Source organism: Pseudorca crassidens, chromosome 11 (genome assembly GCF_039906515.1).
Source record: "Pseudorca crassidens isolate mPseCra1 chromosome 11, mPseCra1.hap1, whole genome shotgun sequence".
Taxonomy (NCBI): Eukaryota; Metazoa; Chordata; class Mammalia; order Artiodactyla; family Delphinidae; genus Pseudorca; species Pseudorca crassidens.
In genome coordinates this window covers 69,114,539-69,138,562 of record NC_090306.1, presented here as the reverse complement: position 1 = coordinate 69,138,562, position 24,024 = coordinate 69,114,539, and the positions used below count along the sequence as shown (strand labels likewise).

Below are 24,024 nucleotides of genomic sequence, written 5' to 3'. Positions count from 1 at the left end.
TAAGATCAGGCCTAAGGGCTTTTTCTTTTTTGGCTAAAAATACACTGGGAACTGGAGGAGGTTAAAGGGAAAGGACACTTGAAGTGGGTAACTTTAGTCTTGGTTCTAGGCCATTGATTTTGTGTTTCTCATTCCAGTAATAATAGGCAGAGGGCAGAATCTGGGAGTTACAGAAGCTACTCAAACTTATTCAGAGGCCAAGGGGGAGGACTCTTCATTCAACATGGTTCATCCTAATCACCTGGGTTAGGAAATCTATAAAAGGCTTTAGGCTGAAAACCTGGATTCTGGCCAGAATTCTTACAGGCAGCTGGGCTCCTCACAAACAGCATCTCATAGCAGCCAACACAAGGATTCACTGAAAGCTCCTCAAATATGTTTTATCCTGTCATTTCATATCTGATGATAGACAATATCTTGAGAGTTGTGTAAGCCCCAGGGTAATGGTTATAGATGCAATCAGAGAAGTGAGGAGAGAATAATAGCAGATAAGATCAGAGACATGTGTTCTAGGGCACTTTAAAGAACAGTTTTACGATGTCCAGAGAATTTCCTCATAGTTTCTATCTTTATAGCCATTAATATTATGGCTTAGTTTAATAAGAGAACATAGAGTGTTATTTGATGTGGTTTAGGTAATAATAACCCAATTAACTGATCAGCAAGAATTTACTAAGTGCAAAGGAACAAAGAGGTAAGACAAGTCATTTTCTCTTATAAAAATGTGCTGGGCTTCCCTGGTGGCGCAGTGGTTGAGAGTCCGCCTGCCGATGCAGGGGACACAGGTTCGTGCCCCGGTCCGGGAAGATCCCACATGCCCCAGAGCAGCTGGGCCTGTGAGCCATGGCCACTGAGCCTGCGCGTCCGGAGCCTGTGCTCCGCAACGGGAGAGGCCACAACAGTAAGAGGCCCGCGTACCGCAAAAAAAAAAAAAAAAAAAGTGCTGATTTTACTCTATCACAATACTTTTGATAATTTTTTAGCATTCTAGTCCACTAATGACACAGTGACCCTCTCCTCTTTATTGTTACTCTTGAGAACAATCCTGCTGTCCCTGATTTATCATTAGGAGTGATATTAGGATCTTCCCAAAAAAGAGGGGATGGTTGATTAGCAATGAGATTTATGTAAGTGATATATTTGTCAGTTATGTGACTCTCCAGTTACATTTCAGTTAACATAAATAAAAAATAAAAAAACTACACAATTTTTTTTTTTATTTCCTGAAGCATCTAATGAAGTATCCCATCCTAATATGGAAAATTTGGTCTTGGAAGAAAAAAAAAATTGTATGTCAAATAACTACATGTAGCTCAAAAATTACTGAGTATATATAATTTATGGACATCTATTGTAACCAGGACCTATGCTAGTCACATTTTTACTAATGTCTCATTTTTTTGTTTTACTCTAAGACTTTATTTTTTAGAGCAGTATTAAATTCACAACAAAATTGATTGGTGGGTACACAGATTTACCATATACCCCTGCCCCCCATGCACACACAGCCTCCCATGTTATCAATATAGCCCCCATCAGATGGTACAGTTCCTACAACTGATGAGCCTACATTCACGCATTATCACTTAGAAGTCCATAGTTTACATTAGGGTTTATTCTTGGTATTGTACATTCTGTGGGTTTGGAAAAATGTATAATGACATGTATCTGTCATCATAGTATCATAACAGAGCATTTTCACTGCCCTAAAAATCCTCTGTACTTTGTTTTTTCATCCCAACCCCCTCCAACTCAATCCCTGGTAACCACTGACAGTAAAAATTACTGTCTCCATAGTTTTAACCTTTCCAGAATGTCATGTAGTTGGAATCATACAGTATGTAGTCTTTTTAGATAGCTTCTTTCACTTAGTAATGTGCATTTCAGGTTTCTCTATGTCTTTTCATAGCTCGATAGTTCATTTCCTTTTAGCACTAAATAATATTCCATTGTATGGATGTACCACAGTTTATTTATCCTTTTACCTATTGAAGGACATTTTGGTTGTTTCCCAGTTTTGGCAATTATGAATGAAACTGCTGTGAACATCCATGTTCAGTGATTTTTGTGGATATGAGTTTTCAGTTCATTTGGGAAATACCAAAGAGCATGATTACTGGATCATACGGACTAATGATTTCATTTTTACCCACACTAACCCAATAAGAAGGCACTGCCACCTACATTTCCTAGATATAAAACTGAGGCTTAAAAAGTTCACTGCTATTGGCCTAGATATTAACCTTGCTGCGTTTCACTCTGAAATCGGTACTGTTTGGACCAAGCCACACGTGACTTCCACGTAGGTAGAGTATAAGGCCAATTTACCCATTAGCCACAATGAAAGCACCACTTAGACCTCATGATACTTTTAGGAACCCTTGGAAAAGTTTCGATTACTTTTAAAATTAAAAGAAAATAAATGAATATATTTCAGTCTGTATTATATTAATCTTTATATCAGCACAGCCATAAAATAAAGATTTTAATATTTTTTTATGAACAGAGGGGCCCACAAAGGCAAAATTACATAGGGCCCACAGAAGACATAATGCAGTGCTGGCAGAGTCGTCAATTTTGGGGTTCTGAAAAACTAAGTGCCTCTAAATGTGTTTGCTGACAATCTATGATAACATTGCCTGCTCTCCAAAATTCAACCACAAAGCCAAATTATGTCAAACAAATGTTGTTAAAGAGCACATGATACCTGGGGCAGCTCTATACACACACTGACAAATTAAAGTCTGGAAAGCAGAGGAGGGATAAGATATAAAACGGGCACATTTCAGTGGGTGTGTAGCAAGCGAGGCATGATAGGAACACGACTTGATGGCCAGACAGCCTGAGGCTGCCTGACAGCACCTGTATTTGACTCAACAAGCATATACTTTTTGTATGATGCCAGTTACCTTGATTGGAAGATTTTTGGAAAACAAAGTTACCCAGTACCTATGGCCACATCTATACCATGAAGTGTCTCTTGTAGCATGTTTGATTTTAAACAGACTTGCATCTCTCAGGTCATTATTAACATAATCTTCTTACATTAACATAATCTTCTATTATGCAGTTTTAGCAAAAAGACAAAACAGTTGTCTTATTGGAATATGGATACTTAAAAAATCAAGGGGACACAAAATAGTATTTGCATAACGTTTAAATCTCATTTTCCTTTTAAATTGGGCAGCCTTACTCAACAATTTCTGTGAAAACTCTAAAAGTCCTGTTGTGCCTGTCAAATTGTATTATTATGCAGGCATCTCTACCTTCGAGCTGTCTAGCCCAGTGCTGACCATGAGGCACAGCGGTTTCACACAGTAATTTTGGATGACAGCTTTCCCTGAGCTCATGCAAGTCTAGGAGGCAATTATAAGACCAGAGGTCATTAATACCGCATTTGATTATATAACATGAGAAAATAGGAAAAAATATATGTAGAGAGGGAGGGATAGGGTATTGATTCTATGAAACAAATGCTTTTTTGCTTCCAACCTAAATGATTTCCAAACTAAATTTATAGAGACTCTTGTGAATTTATAACAACAAATATTCTGAGATATGTATACATACAAAAGTTAGGGAATATATTAAGTCTATTAGCTGCTTTGTTTTCATCTCTCCAATGTAATACTTCTGTTATTAATTCTAGAAAGTATGTTCTATGGTGTGGAGAAGGAGATGAGTATCTTTATACATGTAAATTTATGACTATTTATATCCAAATAAATAAATTTAAAATCCAAAGCTTTCCACCAAGTAATACAAATGGAATTGCTAGAAGAATTTTCAATTTTCAAAAGATGAGACACCAAAATATAGTAGACTGGGGACACAGCCTAAGGAAGTCATTATAAAAACATGTTGAAGTAATTAATTTGTCTAATTTAAATGCTAGATGGTCAAGTCAGCATGCTTTCCTGCCATATGCTTTCCTCAGAGCTATTTTTGAATTGCACAAATGTTAGATGGTTGGAGAATAAACTTAAAAGATGCTTTTTTGTGGTTGGTGAGTGTGTTGGTGGTGCTTAGGAAAGCTGAATTCCAGCTCATCCTTTATTTTTTCTCTTCTCTTTCTGACTGATTTACACTCATGGTTTTTCAGCCAGTGCTTACTCAGATATATGGTTGCAGAAATAAGGCCATTGTCAGTTCATTAATTAAGTGGCCCACAGAACGCAAGTTTAATTGAAAGATAAAGAGTGTTAAAATTGTAATTATGATGAATGGATTGTCATAGATTACTCTGGAGACTACTGCCTGGTGTCAATGTCTTGAAATTAAAAGGTTGAATTCCCCTTCTGTCATGCAGCTTCTGCTGACTTGCTTTTATGAGGTGAGGACTCATCTATTAAGTCAAGGCCTTTCAAGCTTATGGTTAATGAGAAAATATATCCTTTTTCTTCAAATAAACCTCCTCAAGTAAGCACACCATCCTGAAGTGAGGCCAGGAAGTTAGTCTCTTTCCGTCCTTCCATGTTTAATATTAGATACCAGAAAATGCACTTAAAGATGAACGTGTATAAGAATAGAATTTTCCATATCTGTGTGAAGATGGGCAGCCTGGTAGGTTGTGGTGATTTACAGGGTGGAAAAAGGAAGCATTGCCTGAGGAATCTCTGAATCTATACAATGTTTGCCTGACCAGGATGTCTCTGTAGAGTGTAAGTAGGCACAAGAACTGAATCAATGTGTACTTTGCCAGTATATCTTCCACTTTGAGAATACACATGGAGGGCCCAAAACAAGAGAAGTTTCTTTCCACTAAACTGATTGAGAACAACCCACTAACTTAAGGGCTGTTAACTGAAATACTAGCAGCTCAGGCACTTGAATTATTCAAGTTCACCCTTAGCTCACTTGCCAGCACTGACATTGTTGTATACTAGCCTGGGCCTTGCTAGAGTTACTTAATCTCTTTCATTCAAGTTTTCTTATCTGGGGAGAATAAGGCTGTCATGATGAATAAATGATATAACATGTAAAATTCCTAACAATATCCCTAACCTATAATAAGTGCTCAAGAAACGATAGCTTAAGAAGAGGATGCGGTGGGTAGGAGAGAAAAGAGGTAACACTAAGAACTTAAGAGTTAAAAATTGACCATAAAGAAACTTTGAATTTTATGCAATTTATAAGACTTGTAACTTAGAATTAGGAGGACACAGAAATTAGACGACTCGTGTTCGTTTTTAAGAAATGATGCTTTCCTTTGCTGTACTACTGAAACTAACACAACATTGTAAATCAATATAATCTGATAAAATTTTTTTTAAAAAGAAGGAAAACAAGAAGGCAAGAAAAAAAGAAATGATACCTTCAATTTTTTAAAAACTACTAACAGGAAGAAATTTATTTTAATTTGCTCTCTTTTTAAAGGAACTGCTGCTCTATATCATGAGTTGAATTAGTACTGAGGGGGATTAATGTAGCTAGAAATGTTTCACTCTGAGTAAAGTACATTGAGTGCTAAATGCCTGAAAGTGTATAAACATTTTGAGAGTAGGGACTTTAACTTGCTTCCTTCACTGTCATCTCCCTAGCACATAGGGAGTGCTCATGTGAAGGTTTGTGTGTGTGGTGTTCATGAACACATGCTAAGAAAGAAAAGGGCACTCTCTTCTGTCTGAGGCTATTTCTAGGCACTGTGTGTCCTGACCACTCTTTAAAATTCCAGGAAAAAAAATACAGAGTGGGGAAAGTCATTTTGGTTATTGGGAAAGTAAGAATTTTGGCAGGCTGTGTTTGTGGAACAAAATGGTCTGAAAATTGTTGAATATGGTTTATGATTGGCAACTGATCTACTAATTCTGTCTCAGTGATTCAAAGCAAACTCAGTTCTTCTTATAGACGCCTTTGAATTCAGACATGGTGAGGCATGAATGAAATTTTCCTCTAATATTTATCCTTCACTGCCTTCAGCTTCTGACAATACTCTGTGTTACACATGATGTTCTGTTTCTCACCTTTTTTAATGCAAAATCATATTTTTGAATTCTTTCCATGTTGTTATATAAAGATCTAGCCAACTTATTTTGCCTTTTACACAATATTCCATCATGTGTTTTTACTATATTTGATTCATCCATTTTCCTATAGATGGAAACCTGGGTTGTTTCCAATTCTTGGCCACAAAACCGGCTTTCGTCAGAATCTCTTATATTCTGATGTCTATAGTATATTTTCAAGAGCAAATTACGAACTTTGCATCATTTCCCAAATCCATTTGGCCATGCTTTGTTTCTGGGGAGCTTGTGGAAATACTGTTCTATGGAATATAGTTTGAGAAACTCTAGATTAGAAAAGTAACATATGAGTTAAACATGCATTTTTACTTTGAGAATGAACTTTGTTCGTGGGACAAAAATAATGTCCCATGAACAAATGATAAATCTGAATGTGTGAATTATTTAGGAACAATAGTATTACTTCATATATGTGCAATAAAATATAGCAGACAATAATGCCACTTCTGTGTAGAATATAGTACGATATAATTTCAGATATAGGCAAATATAATATGGTATAATTTCAGATATAGGCAAAAACAACAGCTACAAAGCAAAAAGAACATCGGGCATGTTATATATTGAGCAAATTCTAACAATCTCACTCAGAAAAATAAATAATTCTAATTAATTATACCTTTTAAAAATGTTTTTGGTATTAAAGTTAAAGTTTAGGGAAAGTGAACCATTCACATATTGTTACAACAAAGATTTATTGAATATCCTCGATTTGTCAGAAACTCTGCTAAGTCCTGAGGCTATAGAAATAAACAAGGGGGCTTCCCTGGTGGCGCAGTGGTTGAGAGTCTGCCTGCCGATGCAGGGGACACGGGTTCGTGCCCAGGTCTGGGAAGATCCCACATGCCGCAGAGCGGCTGGGCCTGTGAGCCATGGACGCTGTGCCTTCGCATCCGGAGCCTGTGCTCAGCAACGGGAGAGGCCACAGCAGTGAAGAGCCCCGCGTAATGCAAAAATAAATAAATAAATAAACAAAGGTAACAAAATTGTCTTAAAGGATCATGCTGTTTTTTTGGAGATGAGTACATAATTCAGTTATTATGAAAAAATGCAGTAAGTGCATTGATAGACCTTGAACAAGGTATTATAGATCATTAACAAGGCAGTGCTTTAAAAATAAGTCAGGCAGATAGGATAGGGAAGAGTATTCCTGGTAAAGGAAATAGTATGTGAAGGAAATAGAAAATAAGAGAGATGAGAAAATGGAAAGGTGGAGATAGAAACAGGAAGAAGTAATCTGTGTCAGATGCAATAGACATACTAAGAAGAAAGTATTAGAGAGGAAGAGTTACCTGTAAGTCAACAGTGCCTCTAAGCACATAAACTAATATTTCTTCCTGTGTGGCACTTTGGTGCTGGGTTTTGAGTGCTTATTAGTGATGAAAATTCCTGATATGCCTCAAATGTGAATTCTGAAAGATCTATGAGGTCAAGTGCAACAACCATGCCTAAGTTACCTCCATATCTATAGCACTTAACATAGGGTCTGGTATGTATAGATGCACAATAAATGTTGTATGTATGGATGGATAGTTAGAGAGATGATATGTTTGTATTAATTGTTACTGTTGAAAAATTTGATGATTTTCCATTTTCAGTGAGAAGAAAGCAGTGTTGCAGAAATTAAAGAGTTTTGGAATCAAGGAGGATTATTTTTAGCTGTGTGACCATGAGCAAGTTATTCATCCATGCTAAGCTTCAGTATTCTCATCTGAAAAATAGGAAAGAGATGAAGTAATTCATATAAAATACTAAGTTCAGGGCAGAGCAAAGTGGCTCCTGCTCACAATGGTAGTTGCTATTTTTCAATGAGAAATAAAGCTAATTCATTGTGAAAGGGCCATGTTTTAGATGGTTTGGATTTTAAAAGTTAAAACCTGTTTAAATTTGATGTGCTTAAAAGTAGGAAGCTCTGAAAAGTTTTGTGAGCTTGAGGAAAATATAATTTTTTAAAGACTGAGGAAGGACAAATTAGAAGGGGAAAGACTGTAATCAGGAGAGGAAAAAAACCCAACAATCTATTTCAGTCATCCACTATGAAACAGATGTCTGGATTCAAAACCCAGCTATACCATTGACAAAGTGTCTGACTTTTGAAATTTTATTTACTTCTCTAGGCTTCAGTGATTTTTTTAAAAAGATTTTATATTCATAGAACAGTTTTAGGTTCATAGCAAAATTGAAGGGAAGGTGCAGAGATTTCCCATGTACCCTCTGCCCCTACGGATAAATAGTCTCCACCATTATCTACATCCCCCTTCAGGGTGGTACATCAGCTACAATTGATGAAACTATATTGACACATCATTATCACCCAAAGTCCATAGTTTACATTATGGTTCACTTTGGGTGTTGTATGTTTATACGTTTGGACAAATGTTTAGTTACATGTATCTTCATCAAATATCATACAGAGCATTTTCACAGCCCTGAAAATCTTCTGTGCTCTATTCATCCCTCCACACCCCCAACACCTGTGGCAACCATTCATCTTTTTACTGTCCCCATAATTTTTTTTTGTCCCCATAATTTTTTTTTCAAGAATGCCATATGGTTAAAATCATACAGTAGTAGCCTGTTTCAGATTGGCTTCTTTCACTTACTAATATGCATTTAAGGTCTCTCCATGTTTTTTCCTGGCTTGATAGTTTGTTTCTTTTTAGCGCTAGATAATATTCCATTGTCTGCATGTGCTACAGTTTATTTATCCCTTCACCTACTGGAGGGCATCTCAATTGCTTCCAAGTTTTAGCAGTTATGAGTGAAACTGCTATAAATGTCACGTGCAGGTTTTTTGTGCAGATGTAGTTCTCAGCTTTCTTTGGAGTGGCATTACTTTGGAATGAAATACCATGGAGTGAGATTGCAGAATTGTATTGTAAGAGTGTTTAGTTTTGTTTAGTGAGATTTTAGTATTGTGTTACAGAGTTTCATTACGATTAATGAGATAATTAATATAAATTGCTTGGCAGAGTGCCTGGCATATTGTAAGGGCTCAGTCAATGATAACTACCTTTACTGTTACTAGTATCTAGGAAAAGTTGATTTAAAAAATGCTCAGTTCATGTGATAGCATGGATGGAGGAGTAGGTACCAGAGAGAGAGATGTCAGTGAAAAACTGTAAAAACATTTGACGATTAACTCCAAACGAGGCATCTGCACCTGTTGCAGTCCTAGATATGCAGGATGTTCTTGTCTAACACTTGTTGCTCTGAATGGAAGGAGTACCCCATTTCCTAGTTCTCCACATTCCCTTTGGACTAATGAAGAAGAATCCTAAACGGTAATTACAAGTAATGATTATATAATTCTCCAGTTAAAAGAAAAAGGATTGCTAAATGCACTCCAAATCTGAACCATATAAACCTGATGGACATAGCCTCATCCACCAGAGAGCAGACAGCAGAGGCAAGAAGAAAGAACTACGATCCTGCAGCCTGTGGAACAAAAGCCTGTGGAACAAAAACCACATTCACAGAAACATAGACAAGATGAAAAGGCAGAGGGCTATGTACCAGATTAAGGAACAAGATAAAACCCCAGAAAAACAACTAAATGAAGTGGAGATAGGAAACCTTCCAGAAAAAGAATTCAGAATAATGATAGTGAAGATGATCCAGGGCCTCAGAAAAAGAATGGAGGCAAAGATCGAGAAGATGCAAGAAATGTTTAACAAAGACCTAGAAATATTAAAGAACAAACAAACAGAGACAAACAATACAATAAATGAAATGAAAAATACACTAGAAGGAATCAATAGCAGAATAACTGAGGCAGAAGAAAGGATAAGTGACCTGGAAAACAGAATGCTGGAATTCACTGCCATGGAACAGAACAAAGAAAAAAGAATGAAAAGAAATGAAGACAGCCTAAGACCTCTGGAACAACATTAAATGCAGCGACATTGACATAATAGGGGTCCCAGAAGGAGAAGAGAGAGAGAAAGTACCTGAGAAAATATTTGAAGAGATTATAGTCAAAAACTTCCCTGACATGGGAAAGGAAATAGCCACCCAAGTCCAGGAAGTGCAGAGAGTCCCAGGCAGGATAAACCCAAGGAGAAACACGCTGAGACACATAGTAATCAAATTGGCAAAAATTAAAGACAAAGACAAATTATTGAAAGCAACAAGGGAAAAACAACAAATAACATACAAGGGAACTCCCATAAGGTTAACAGCTGATTTCTCAGCAGAAACTCTACAAGCAAGAAGAGAGTGACATGATATATTTAAAGTGATGAAAGGGAAGAACCTACAACCAAGATTACTCTACCCGGCAAGGATCTGATTCAGATTCGACAGAGAAATCAAAAGCTTTACAGACAAGCAAAAGTGAAGAGAATTCAGCACCACCAAACCAGCTCTACAACAAATGATAAAGGAACTTTACTAAGTGGGAAACACGAGAAGAAAAGGACCTACCAAAACAAACCCAAAACAATTAAGAAAATGGTAATAGGGACATACATATCGATAATTACCTTAAACATGAATGGATTAAATGCTCCAACCAAAAGACACAGGCTTGCTGAATGGATACAAAAACAAGACCCATCTATATTCTGTCTACAAGAGATGCACTTCACCTAGGGACATATACAGACTGAAAGTGAGGGGATGGAAAAAGATATTCCATGCAAATTGGAAATCAAGAGAAAGCTGGAGTAGCAACACTCATATCAGATAAAATAGACTTTAAAATAAAGAGTGTTACAAGAGACAAGGAAGGACACTACATAATGATCAAGGGAGCAATCCAAGAAGAAGATATAGCAATTATGAAAATATATGCACCCAACATAGCAGCCCCTCAATACATAAGGCAACTGCTAACAGCTATAAAAGAGGAAATTGACAGTAACACAATAATAGTAGGAGACTTTAACACCTCACTTACAGCAATGGACAGATCATCCAAAGGGAACATTAATAAGGAAGCACAAGCTTTAAATGACACAGTAGACCAGATAGATTTAATTGATACTTATAGGACATTCCATCCAAAAACAGCAGATTACACGTTCTTCTCAAGTGCACACGGAACATTCTCCAGGATAGATCACACCTTGGGTCACAAATCAAGCCTGAATAAATTTAAGAAAATTGAAATCATATCAAGCATCTTTTCTGACCACAACACTATGAGATTAGAAATCAATTACAGGGAAAAACCGTAAAAAACACAAACACAAGGAGGCTAAACAATACGTTACTAAATAACCAAGAGATCACTGAAGAAATCAAAGAGGAAATCAAAAAATACCACAGACAAATTACAATGAAAACATGATGATTCAAAACCTATGGGATGCAGCAAAAGCAGTTCTAAGAGGGAAGTTTGTAGCTATACATGCCTACCTCAATAAACAAGAAAAATCTCAAATAAACAATCTAATGTTACACCTAAAGGAACTAGAGAAAGAAGAACAAACAAAACCCAAAGTTAGTAGAACAAAAGAAATCATAAATATCGGAGCAGAAATAAATGAAATACAAACAAAGAAAACATTAGCAAAGATCAATAAATCTAAAAGCTGGTTCTAGAGAAGATAAACAAAATTGATAAACCATTAGCCAGACTCATCAAGAAAAACAGGGAAAGGACTCAATACAATTAGAAATGAAAAAGGAGAAGTTACAACAGCCACTGCAGAAATACAAAGCATTCTAAGACACTACTACAAGCAACTCTATGCCAATAAAATGGACAACCTGGAAGAAATGGACAAATTCTTAGAAAGGTATAACCTTCCAAGACTGAACCAGGAAGAAATAGAAAATATGCACAGACCAATCACAAGTAATGAAATTGAAACTGATTAAAAATCTTCCAACAAAGAAGAGTCCAGGACCAGATGGCTTCACAGGTGAATTCTATCAAACACTTAGAAAAGAGCTAACACCCATCCTTCTCAAACTCTTCCAAAAAGTTGCAGAGGTAGGAACATTCCCAAACTCATTCTATGATGCCACCATCACCCTGATACCCAACCCAGACAAAGATACTACAAAAAAAGAAAATTACAGACCATTATCACTGATGAATATAGATGCAAATATCCTCAACAAAATCCTAGCAAACAGAATCCAACAGCACATTAAAAGGCTCATACACCATGATCAAGTGGGATTTATCCCAGGGATGCAAGGATTCTTCAATATATGCAAATCAATCAATGTGATACACCATATTAACAAATTAAAAGATAAAAACCATATGATCATCTCAATAGATGCAGAAAAACCTTTTGACAAAATTCAAGACCGATTTATGATAAAAAATACTCTCCAGAAAGTGGGCATAGAGGGAACCTACCTCAACATAATAAAGGCCATATACGACAAACCCACAGCAAACATCATTCTCAATGGTGAAAAACTAAGCATTTCCTCTAAGATTAAGAGCAACACAAGGATATCCACTCTCACCACTATTATTTAACATAGCTTTGGAAGTCCTAGCCATGGCAATCAGAGAAGACAAAGAAATAAAAGGGGTACAAATTGGAAATGAAGAAGTAAAACTGTCCCTGTTTGCAGATGACATAAGAGTATACATAGAGAATCCTAAAGATGCCACCATGAAACTAATAAAGCTAATCAATGAATCTGGTAAAGTTGCAGGATACAAAATTAATGCACAGAAATCTCTTGCATTCCTATACACTAATGATGAAAAACTTGAAAGAAAAATTAAGGAAACATTCCCATTTACCATTGCAAGAAAAAGAATAAAATACCTAGGAATAAACCTACCTAGGGAGACAAAAGACCTGTATGCAGAAAGCTGTAAGACACTGATGAAAGAAATTATAGGTGATACCAACAGATGGAGAGATATGCCATGTTCTTGGATTGGAAGAATCAATATTGTGAAAATGACTATACTACCCAAAACAATCTACAGATTCAATGCGATCCCTATCAAATTACCAATGGCATTTTTTACAGAACTAGAACAAGAAAGCTTAAAATTTGTATGGAGACACAAAAGACCCCTGAATAGCCAAAGCAGTCTTGAGGGAAAAAAACGGAGCTGGAGGAATCACACTCCCTGACTTCAGACTCTACTACAAAGTTACAGTAATCAAGACAATAGAGTACTGGCACAAAAACAGAAATATAGATCAATGGAACAGGATAGAAAGCCCAGAGATAAACTCACGCACCTATGGTCAACTAATCTATGAGAAAGGAGGCAAGGATATACAATGGAGAAAAGACAGTCTCTTCAATAAGTGGTGCTGGGAAAACTGGACAGCTACATGTAAAAGAATGAAATTAGAACAATCCCTGACACCATACACGTAAATAAACTCAAAATGGATTAGAGACCTAAATCTAAGACTGGACACTATAAAACTCTTAGCGGAAAATATAGGCAGAGCACTCTTTGACATAAATCACAGCAAGATCTTTTTTGATCCACCTCCTAGAGTAATGGAAATAAAAACAAAAATAAACAAATGGGACCTAATGAAACTTAAAAGCTTTTGCACAGCAAAGGAAACCATAAACAAGACAAAAAGACAACCTTCAGAATGGGAGAAACTATTTACAAATGAATCAACGGAGAAAGGATTAATCTCCAAAATATATAAACAGCTCATGCATCTCAATATTTAACAAACAACCCAATCCAAAAATGAGCAGAAGACCTAAATAGACATTTCTCCAAAGAATACATACCGATGGCCAAGAAGCACATGAAAAGCTGCTCAGCATCACTAATTATTAGAGAAATGCAAATCAAGACTACAATGAGGTATCGCCTCTCACCAGCTAGAATGGGCATCATCAGAAAATCTACAAAGAGTAAATGCTGGAGAGGGTATGGAGTAAAGGGAACCCTCTTGCACTGTTGGTGGGAATGTAAATTGATACAGCCACTATGGAGAACAGTATGGAGGTTCCTTAAAAAACTAAAAATAGGGGCTTCCCTGGTGGCGCTGTGGTTGAGAGTCTGCCTGCCGATGCAGGGGACACGGGTTCGAGCCCTGGTCTGGGAAGATCCCACATGCCGCGGAGCGACTAAGCCCGTGAGCCACAACTACTGAGCCTGCGCTCCGCAACAAGAGAGGCCGCGATAGTGAGAAGCCCGCGCACCGCGATGAAGGGTGGCCCCCGCTTGCCACAACTAGAGAAAGCCCTCGCACAGAAACGAAGACCCAACACAGCCATTAAAAAAAAAAAAAACTAAAAATAGAATTACCATATGACTCAGCAATCCCACTACTGGGCATATACCCAGAGAAAACCATAGTTCAAAAAGACACAGGCACCCCCAATGTTCATTGCAGCACTGTTTACAATAGCCAGGACATGGAAGCAACCTAAATGCCCATCGACAGACGAATGGATAAAGAAGATGGGGTACATATATATACAATGGAATATTACTCAGCCATAAAAAGGAACAAAGTTGGGTTATTTGTAGAGACATGCATGGACCTAGAGACTGTCATACAGAGTGAAGTAAGTCAGAAAGAGAAAAATAAATATCATATATTAATGCATATATGTGGAATCTAGAAAAATGTTACAGATGAACCAGTTTGCAAGGCAGAAATAGAGACACAGATGTTGAGAACAAATGTATGGACACCAAGAGGGGAAAGTGGCTGGCGGGAGCAGGGGGTTTGGTGGTGGGATGATTTGGGAGATTGGGATTGACATATATACACTAATATGTATGAAATTGATAACTAATAAGAACCTGCTGTATAAAAAAAAAAAAAGAAAAAACCTGATTAACAGGTCAAAATGGTATAGTGCAGAAGCACTGGACACACAGTCTGGAGAACTGTGTTCACAGCATAATTCACTCTCTATGGGTTGTGAGCTTCATGAACTTCAACTTATATCTTGATAATTCAGTTTCCTCAGCCATAAAATGGGAATGAGACTCCCTCACTATTTATTTAGAGAGCAAGATGAAATAATGGATGTGAAGATAGTGCCTGAAATTTGCTAGAAAGTTAATAAATGTAAGACTAATCTTAATACATGGAGTCACTAAATAGTTTGCTCAGAATCAGTGCCATGATAGTGAATTAAAAATGCAAAGTCTCTGTCACCAATAACATCTTGACTAATTTCTGTCGTTGGTTATGAACACATGATTGTTTCAGTGCACTTACAGATTTATATTTTCTTTTTTCACTAAGCATAAAAGCATGTTTCTCTATTATAGAAAGTTTTGATGACAAATACATAGCAGAAAGCTAAAAACAAAATTCACTGATAATTTTACCACCTGGAAATATGTAATGTTAATATTCTGAAATATTTCCTTCTGATCTTTTTATTTCTTTCTGTAGATAGCAAGCTAAATCTCTAGAAAGATAAACCAGATACATGTTTTGTTTAAAAATGGTATGATGTTAAATGTACATATTTGATTAATATTTTGCCTTATAATATTCATGAGTATAGGATTAATTTTAAATATATATGTTAATAATATACAATGCAGAATCTTTGTTACTTTCTTCTTTTCTCCATCAAAACTATGCCATTTATATGAAGAAAAATTTTTTATGGAAGTGTTTATTGTTTTCTACTTGTTGCTTATTTCCATTCTCCACTTAAATAATATACTCAGAGAATATCAACATTTAAGCAGGCACCAATCAGAGGAGAAAACATTTATCTGTAATGCCAGCCAAATGTAACAATGAACTCTTTCATCTTGATTCTACACTAAGTCTACTCTGAGGTCTTTGAAGTACCCACTTGGTTTGAAGTCACTCAGAGAAACTTAGCACAATAAGTGGTTTGAAGCAAACAAAAATATAAACCCTAAACCTTTCCCAGCTTTGCATAATCATCATATTCATTTACTTTTTGCTAAATTTGCCTTTGTGGAGATTAGGTTAACCAAACCTGTCTCCTCATTTTGCTTTTCTTTTTGATCTTCTGACAGTGCTTTCCCAGCCTGGTGCCAAATTTTCCCAAATATTTACATGCATTTGACAAGCATCAATTTTATTACTGAGAATCACTGTAAAGAATTTAATGTTAATATGGATCTATTACTATTTACTATTTTTCAAAATTATTTAAAAATATTTGTTTGTAAGTTGGAGTAACTGAATAGTTGAATTAAGTGTCTTACCCTTCTTTTTAAGCAAACTTTATTGTGTCTAAATGCATAAATTAATAAGAGAATCTTAGATAATGTTATCAAGTCTTAGATACGTTTATTATTTTGTAAGATACAAGTGCATTCTCTTTCTTCCGCCTATTAAATAAGTAAACTTCTTAATCTCTAAATAGTTTATTTAAGAATTTTTTTTTTGATTGTTGGTGGTGGTTGTTGTTTTTTTCTTATGATGTAGTATGCTCAGTCTAAACATTGCTATCTGGAACGAGAGTATGAGATCTTTGGAGTTGTTCACAAAATTAGCCATATTTAAATTATTCTATATTATCAATATGCTATCATACTAATGTTAAATTCAATATGATGTATCTGATACATTTTGAAATATATTTTATGCACTCATCTGAGCAGCGTATTATAATATGTATTTGTTAAATACCGTGTACTAGCATTTTTTTAAAGTTGGAACCAAGTTAATTTAATAACAGCAATGTACATATAAATAACAGCAATGTATAGTCATCTAGGCCATGTTTTCTATTCTCTACACTCAAAAGTTTATATTTTGATTTTTTTTTCTTCCTGCTGGAATACATTTTTTTAATCTGGAATATGTCTTCAAAATTTTTTATTCCTCTTTCAGGAATTTGCTGCACTGACAAAAGAATTAAATGCCTGCAGAGAACAACTTCTAGAAAAGGAAGAAGAAATTTCTGAACTTAAAGCTGAAAGAAACAATACAAGAGTAAGTATAAAACTGCCTTTGCTTGGAATTAATTCCATGTATAGCTCAGTGCCTTATCTCTAGTATACTCATAGAAATATAAGCCTTTAAAAACTTGAGCAAGACTTTAAGCAGACGCCAACTCATGGTCTGTTACTTAAATTAAAGAAGAATTTACTGTACTACAAAAGTCAAAACAGGAAGACAGGAAACCTAAATTACAGTCTCGGCTACTAAATCATTATGTTGCCTTAAAAAAAGTTAGTATTTCTTCTGGTCTTTGCTTTATTCGACTTTAAAAAGAAGAGTTGTATTTCAATAGTGAGTTTCAAACTGTTGCATTGGAATAGGTGGGCAATGATACTTCAGAAGCTGGTGGTGGGTGATGGGGGAGGGCAATGGGTTTGAGAGGGGAGCATGAGTTTTGACTTTGGGGTGCTATGAGGGCATGACCTAACATTCACCCTCACCTCACCCCAGAAAAATAACAATTTTTTAAAAGGTGTTTAAAAACATAAAACCACTGGAACAGGACTCTCCTAATTAAAAGAGGCATACCTTTTCTGTTTTAGAGGATCATTAAGGAGACTTCCAGTTCTGATATTGTGATTTTATGAACCTGATGGAATTTACAGTATTCTGTTCTTGGAAACCCATGTATTTGTTTAATCTCATAACATGCCATGTAACATTAAAGTTTAAAATTTCATCAAAGATGCTATATTTTCTAGTTCAGAAGAAAAATTCACTAAATTTCATAAAATATATAAATCGCCATATTACCCATAAATAAGAGAAGTTCCTCTAGTAAAAGAATGTAAAGAAAAACCACTTTGGTGTGATTATAGTTCAATCTCAATGTGAAGTAGGTGAAAATATTTTAAGTGTTAGAGCTATGGCAGATTCATGCTGAGAAGGTAAGTTACAGTTAACTGTATATTCATTGCATGCTTGGTCTTAGAGAGTAATATAAAAATGACAGCTCCACAAACAGTCAGCTTGTGCCCCTGGAATGAGCTTGTGACCATGGAATGAGAGATACCATTGCATGCATAATAGTTATATGATCAAACTCAGTTTCTTATTTTTCAGGGTCTTACTTTATGGTAAAGAGAATTCACAGGTTATGTACGTAAGGAATTGGTTTTCATTGAGACTTTGATGAGCCAGTCACATGGACTGCCTCTTATAGAACATAACAAGAGCAATTTAGATCGTGTTATCAGGTGTCAGATTATTTTTTTCTGTTTCTTTCTCCCTCTATATATTTTTCCCACCCTTGATTTTTAAATCATACAAATTTAAAATGTATTTTCCATACAAATTTAAAATGTATTTCTGCCATGAGATTTATTCTGCCCTATTTCACTATTTTCTATTTTAATGCTTTAGGCAACATTCCCAAGTGTAACTCAATATAGCCAAATGTAAAAGCAGGAACAGGAAGCTAAAAATGGAGGGAAATGCAAACTTCCCAGTAGACTTCCAACTAATCTTATTTAAAATGCACAAGAAACTCTTTTATTAGCCATGTATGTATTTCTCCTTTATACAGCCCTTTAACCCTTTCTACAGCCCTATGAGGGAAATATTATAATTATCCCCTTTTTACAGGTGAGGCAGCTGAGCTCAGAAAAGGGCAAATCGCTTACCAGAAATCACACATTTAGTAAATAGCAGGGAAGGGATTTGAAAGCTAAGACAAACTAACTCCAGAGCCTGTGCCCTTAGCCATGAGGAAGAAACTCAAAGATTTACTACAGTTTAGGGGAAACATTGCCTAAGAGTTGACCACTGTAGTATGGAGTGCGTTATGCCTTCTTGATTGTGACTAATTCCAGAGACTGGGAGGTTTGGCAACAGCATCCTCACAGCTTTCATCACATTACACCCCATGAAGCTTGGAACTACCTGTCGTTATTGCATCTGCAAAGGAATTTGGGGCAACAAAGAAAGCAAGGCAAGCTGTACTTGAAATACCCATTCAGGAATCAAAGTGAGAGAAGTACAAATATTAAGTTCCAATAGGGTAATAGAAAATGAAGCCATTGATTTTTAAACGTGAACCATAACTACTTTGAAAACATGAATCAAGCTGGAAAACATTTTTCTACCTTTCCTAAAGCAATGATGTGGAGGATTTTTGTTGTTCATTATGTCAAGGAAAATAGATTTATGAAACCTTCCTTGTGCAAAATATTGATTATATAATAACTTCTTAAGTTACATAACCACCTCTCACCCTCCCCCACCACCCCAGAAATACCCAGGGCTGAAAATCAGGCCACTTTCTTTCTTCCTCCATAATGCCCTATTAAATTGAGAACATCCAAATAAAATCATCCTAATGTTATTCATGATTATACAAAAATAAAAACTTCATAAATTGTAGTGGGTATTTACAGAAACATTCAACCAAGCTTTATTGTTTAATGTTTCCATACTACCAAAAATGTAGAAAAAATGATGAAACAAATTTTATTATTCCTAAAACTTCTCTGACCATACCTAGGCAAGTTATACTTACAGAAAACAGCATTCCTGCCATTATTTCAACATCCTCAAATTGACTACTAAAACTTATGTTTTGGCAGAATTACCTGAATTAATTAAAAAGTAAAGGAAAACTAGAAATATTAATATAATTATTTCTTAATATCAGAGTAGACAAGTTTTGTTGTTGTTTTGTTGTTTCAACTGTTTTTGTGCCTGAAGATCTCAAAGGATGGTTTATATTATTAACAGTGTTTCAGAATGCAACTATTGTATGACTTTGAAAGAGAAGTTAGGGTTTCAAGAGCTAGTCTTAATGTCAGTTATGAATCATTACACTGTAATTTCATCTCATAGGTTATAAACTAAAAAAAAGACAGTTATCTTTAGTTCAAATGAAAGACTGAATTTGAAACATTCCTTACTATGCCTTTTTGTTTTGATCCAAAATAATTATGTTAAATAAATGTTCAAATACAATCAGACACCTGCCATTAATAAAGAAAAGCTTCCCGTTCTTGACAAACCTGTTTATACAAGTTAACAGATTCCCTCCAAACTTATTTCCTCGATGAGTAGAACATACAATCCAGTTGAGAAAGGAAGTTGAAAGCAGGTGAAGATATGTGCATGCGTGTATGGATTCATGTATATATATTTTTGAAAGTGCTACAACAAGATATGACTGATACAAGAGTGAATAAGATAGGACATATACCCTCCCAACAGCTATTTCAATGTGGGACTCAAACACATACATAAGAAGACACATAGGTTATCTAAACCATACTTGAGAGTAAAGGATGCTGAGTGGACTGATCATGAAAGCAATCAATTTGAAGGTTTTCATTTTCAGATGTTAGTATTGTGTTATGTGACCATATTACAGAGGCCAAATTAATTTACAGGGCAGAATGCATTTCTACTTGAAAGCCGTGTGTGTTTGAAAATAATTGCACACAAGGTTATGTTGAATTCATATCTAATGGAAAGATTTATAGTTTTAGAAATTTAGCTTAAAAATTCCCAGTGAGGCAGTATGTGTATATGCATATACAATATTATATGTTTGTGTGTATACATATATAGGCTGTGGTCATTTAAAGTGAATTCCAACATAGATGAATGGCCACTCACATGGTCCCTGCAGTCCTTTGAGTGTACCAAAGAGAGTGCCTTCTGCAAGATTTATGAAACATTCGATTAAAGTTTGGCTCCCAGCGAAGGTGTACAAAGTAGTAGACTGTTAGTGTCATCTTAGGTAAGTTCCTTTTTATTTTTATTTTCACTTGAAGTTTAAAGCTATAGAAACATGCTAGATTAGGACATTTTTGGCCACATTCTCCAATATACATAATGTACATTCATTATTAGTTCAATTCAACAAGTACTAAGCATATATTATATAGAATATTTTCCTAGGCATCGAGGAGTATTCAGAATAAATTTTTAAGCCCTTAAGGAGTCTGTTTTATATGAATAAAAACACAATTGGTTTTATTGTTATATGGATGAGAGTTCCTAATTGCACAAAACAACACAGTTTGCTATTTTAATCAAGAAGGCATTAATTAAAGCATATAAGAAATCTCTAAACTGAACTTCCAGGCACAATTTCTAGGACCATGTTTCTTAGCTTTGTAAGTTTATTTTACACCCCAAGTCCCAGAAACATGCAGCATCTGCTAATACCTGTGCCAGCAAAATCGATGCCCCATGCCCAGAATGTTTCCTCATCTGGATCCCCTCAGAATCTGTCCTGTGCAGGGAGCTCTGGCTGGCCGGCTCTTAAGTCACATGTCTGCCACCTGGTGGTAAACATGCCTGAGAAGTGTTCCTTGAATCCTACTGTGGGAAGATGGCATTCAGAACGTGGAGACCTAGCAAACATGGAGGGTATATTCAAAAGATTTGGGGCAACCTGAAATGGCAGTCTGCACTACCACCCAGATTTTATCATACCCTTTTTTCATATTAAAATTCTAAATAGCAGCAATACTGATATGTCTCTACCCAACAATACAAATAGACTTCTTAAACAAAAATAAAATCACCCTTTATCAAAAAAGAAGGTTCATAACCTCTAGTTAACTGCATCCAGCTTCATCCAGCTTCATGGGGTTCTTCAGTGTGTACAGTCTTACTCTCATTAAATCACAATCTTATCTTAATATTCTGTAACCTATGGACTACTTTAAATGTTCATCAGAATCAACATAACCAATATAAAATAGAGTAAAAGGGTAAAAATATAACAAGAAAATGGGAAAATAATATATACTATGTGTATGATACAATAAAAATAGAAAGATCCTATTTTCTCCAACTGGTTACAAAGTCCTATTGGCAAATATAAATTCCAATTCTAAACCTTGATTCCTGGACCTGGGTCTATACCCATATATATCGGGTCTGAAACTGAGAGAAACTGAACCTTACTTCCATCACTAATTCTGAGTGTATACTAATTCCAGGATGATAGCATCCCAACCTATCAATGTGTTACCTCTCAATTTAAATTAAAATAGAGTCTTCCTTGGGTCACTTAACCTTTCTTTAGGATCATCTGCTTCTGAACAATGTGAGAGCATGGTAAAAACAGGGCTGGGAGCATCAGTCAATTGCATTAGCCCTTTCACTGTAAGATGAGTTTTTTTGGGCAGAAGTAATATTGTGTATGATAACAGGATTTTAAGCAAAAATCTAATAAGATGGTGTTGCTGGTAGAGGCAGAGCCATTAGATAAGGCAAATCCATATCCAGAAAAAGTTTTTATTATAGTAGCAAAAGACAGCTGCCTCCCTGATGGAAGGGGTTTGATGTAATCTGCTTGATTCAAGATGAGTAGTTTGTTTCTAGGTATATTGCACCATGTCAGGACTTCAAGGTTGATGGCTACAGCAAGTAAATTGGCTATTCAGCTGGGGTGGTAACCCTATCAACCTTAATGATGAGAGGCCCATTTTGTCTCAATGAATAACTTCTATCCCAGAAACCATGGTCACTATTTTATGCCCATTGAGCAAATGCTGTGGTGGCCAAAGAAATAAGTCAATACCCAGAGGATGAATCATTTTGTCTACCAGATTATTGAACGCGTTTATACCAGTGGGTACCAAAGATATAGTCGTAGTTTAGAGCTAATAGCCAAAACTGTTTTGTATTCTATTTTCCTTAGCTGTTACCATGCTACATGGGCACAGGTCCCTTTAGGGGAGATTTTCTGATTATCTATTGCTTTATAATAAACTACCCCCAAATTTAATGGCACAAACAATATTTTACTATACACACAGTTCTATGGGTCAGGGATTCAGAAAGGACACAGTGGTGACAGCCCTTCTTTTCTCCATAAGGTTTGGGCTCTCAGCTGGGATGACTTGATGGCTAGTGACTGGTAGATGATTTATTTTTATCAGAAAAAGCAAAAAGCACTGATATATACTGTTTGTTAATTTCTGTGGTGTTAATACTCCCATGGTGGCTGTTTTCAAACTTCCAACATGTCACTAAATGCAGAGTTGGGAAAAGATGCACAGTAGTGAACCATTATATAGTATTTTCTACTATCAAATACCATTGAAGTAAACAACCCTATAGGCATGAGTAATAGTATAATATAGTAAGATAATTAGGAAGTGATATATTTTGAGCATTCACTATCTTTTAAAAACATTTTATTAAATCAAAGCTTACATAATGTAAGCTTCAACAATAACTGTGCTTAACTACCAGCTCACAAGATTTCTGAAAATTATCCTCTCTCACAAGATAGTATGGACCAGCTTTAGCATATGATTTTCAGGTGGTGACTCAAATATCTGGAGGCTGAAAGATCTACTTGTGAGATAACTCCTTTGCTCTTGTGTCTAGCACCTGGGCTGGAGTGACTGAAGGACAGACAGATTTAACTGGGACTTTATATCTGAGAACCTCCATATGACCTCTGTGGCACAGTGGTCTCAGACTAGTGAGTTTTTGTGTGGTGGCTCTGGGACCTAAGAACAAGTACTCCAGTGAACTAGATGGAAACTGCATTGCCTCTTAGGACCTAGACTCAAAAGTCACAAATTGTCACTGTCACCATACAACACAGGTTGATCAAAAGAGTCACAGGCCCAACCAGATTCAAGAGGGGGGAACATAGGCTATGTTTTGCCAGGCACCTACTTAATGATTGAGTCATGCATGGTTGTTAAGACAAATAAGATGACACTTATCAGTGAAGCAGGGCGACCCATTGGAATTTGGTGGATAAAGTAAATCAGATTCATCTGAAACTTTCTAAATTTCCTTTCTCTAATTCTTGGTGGTACCTTTTTATTTTCATAGTAGTGCCAACATTTCCAAATAAGACACCTGGCAAGGCTCTGGATTCATCATACATTGTAGTTCAATGACCTCTCCTAGATCAGGCTCTTTATCTTTTTTCCGTTATGTCTTGGGACCTCAATAAGAGGCTGTTATGAGCAGCCGTAGCAACTGTTGAGTTCTCTGAGCCTTGACCTAAAATTTAAAACCTTATGCTTGTCATTTTCTTTCTTTAAACTCTTCAATGCAACTCAAAGCACCCAGCTCACCTCATTGTCCTTATATTCTTCCTGCCCTTCAAAATGGTCTTTTGTACATATGACTCAGTCCATCAAAGCCTTACTGTCAGAGACAGCCCATTTCAG

The 24,024-nt window shown here is 35.9% G+C and overlaps 1 protein-coding gene across 19 annotated transcripts in view; it reads left to right on the top strand.

Moving 5' to 3' along the window:
- PPFIA2 (PTPRF interacting protein alpha 2) overlaps window positions 1-24,024 on the top strand; it is a 476,082-nt gene that overhangs the window by 264,435 nt on the left and 187,623 nt on the right. For all 19 annotated transcript variants that reach the window (XM_067697456.1, XM_067697448.1, XM_067697445.1 and 16 more), the window contains one exon: window positions 16,775-16,876. In XM_067697456.1, coding sequence (XP_067553557.1) covers window positions 16,775-16,876 — 102 coding nt within the window. The remainder of the gene's footprint in view (window positions 1-16,774; window positions 16,877-24,024) is intronic.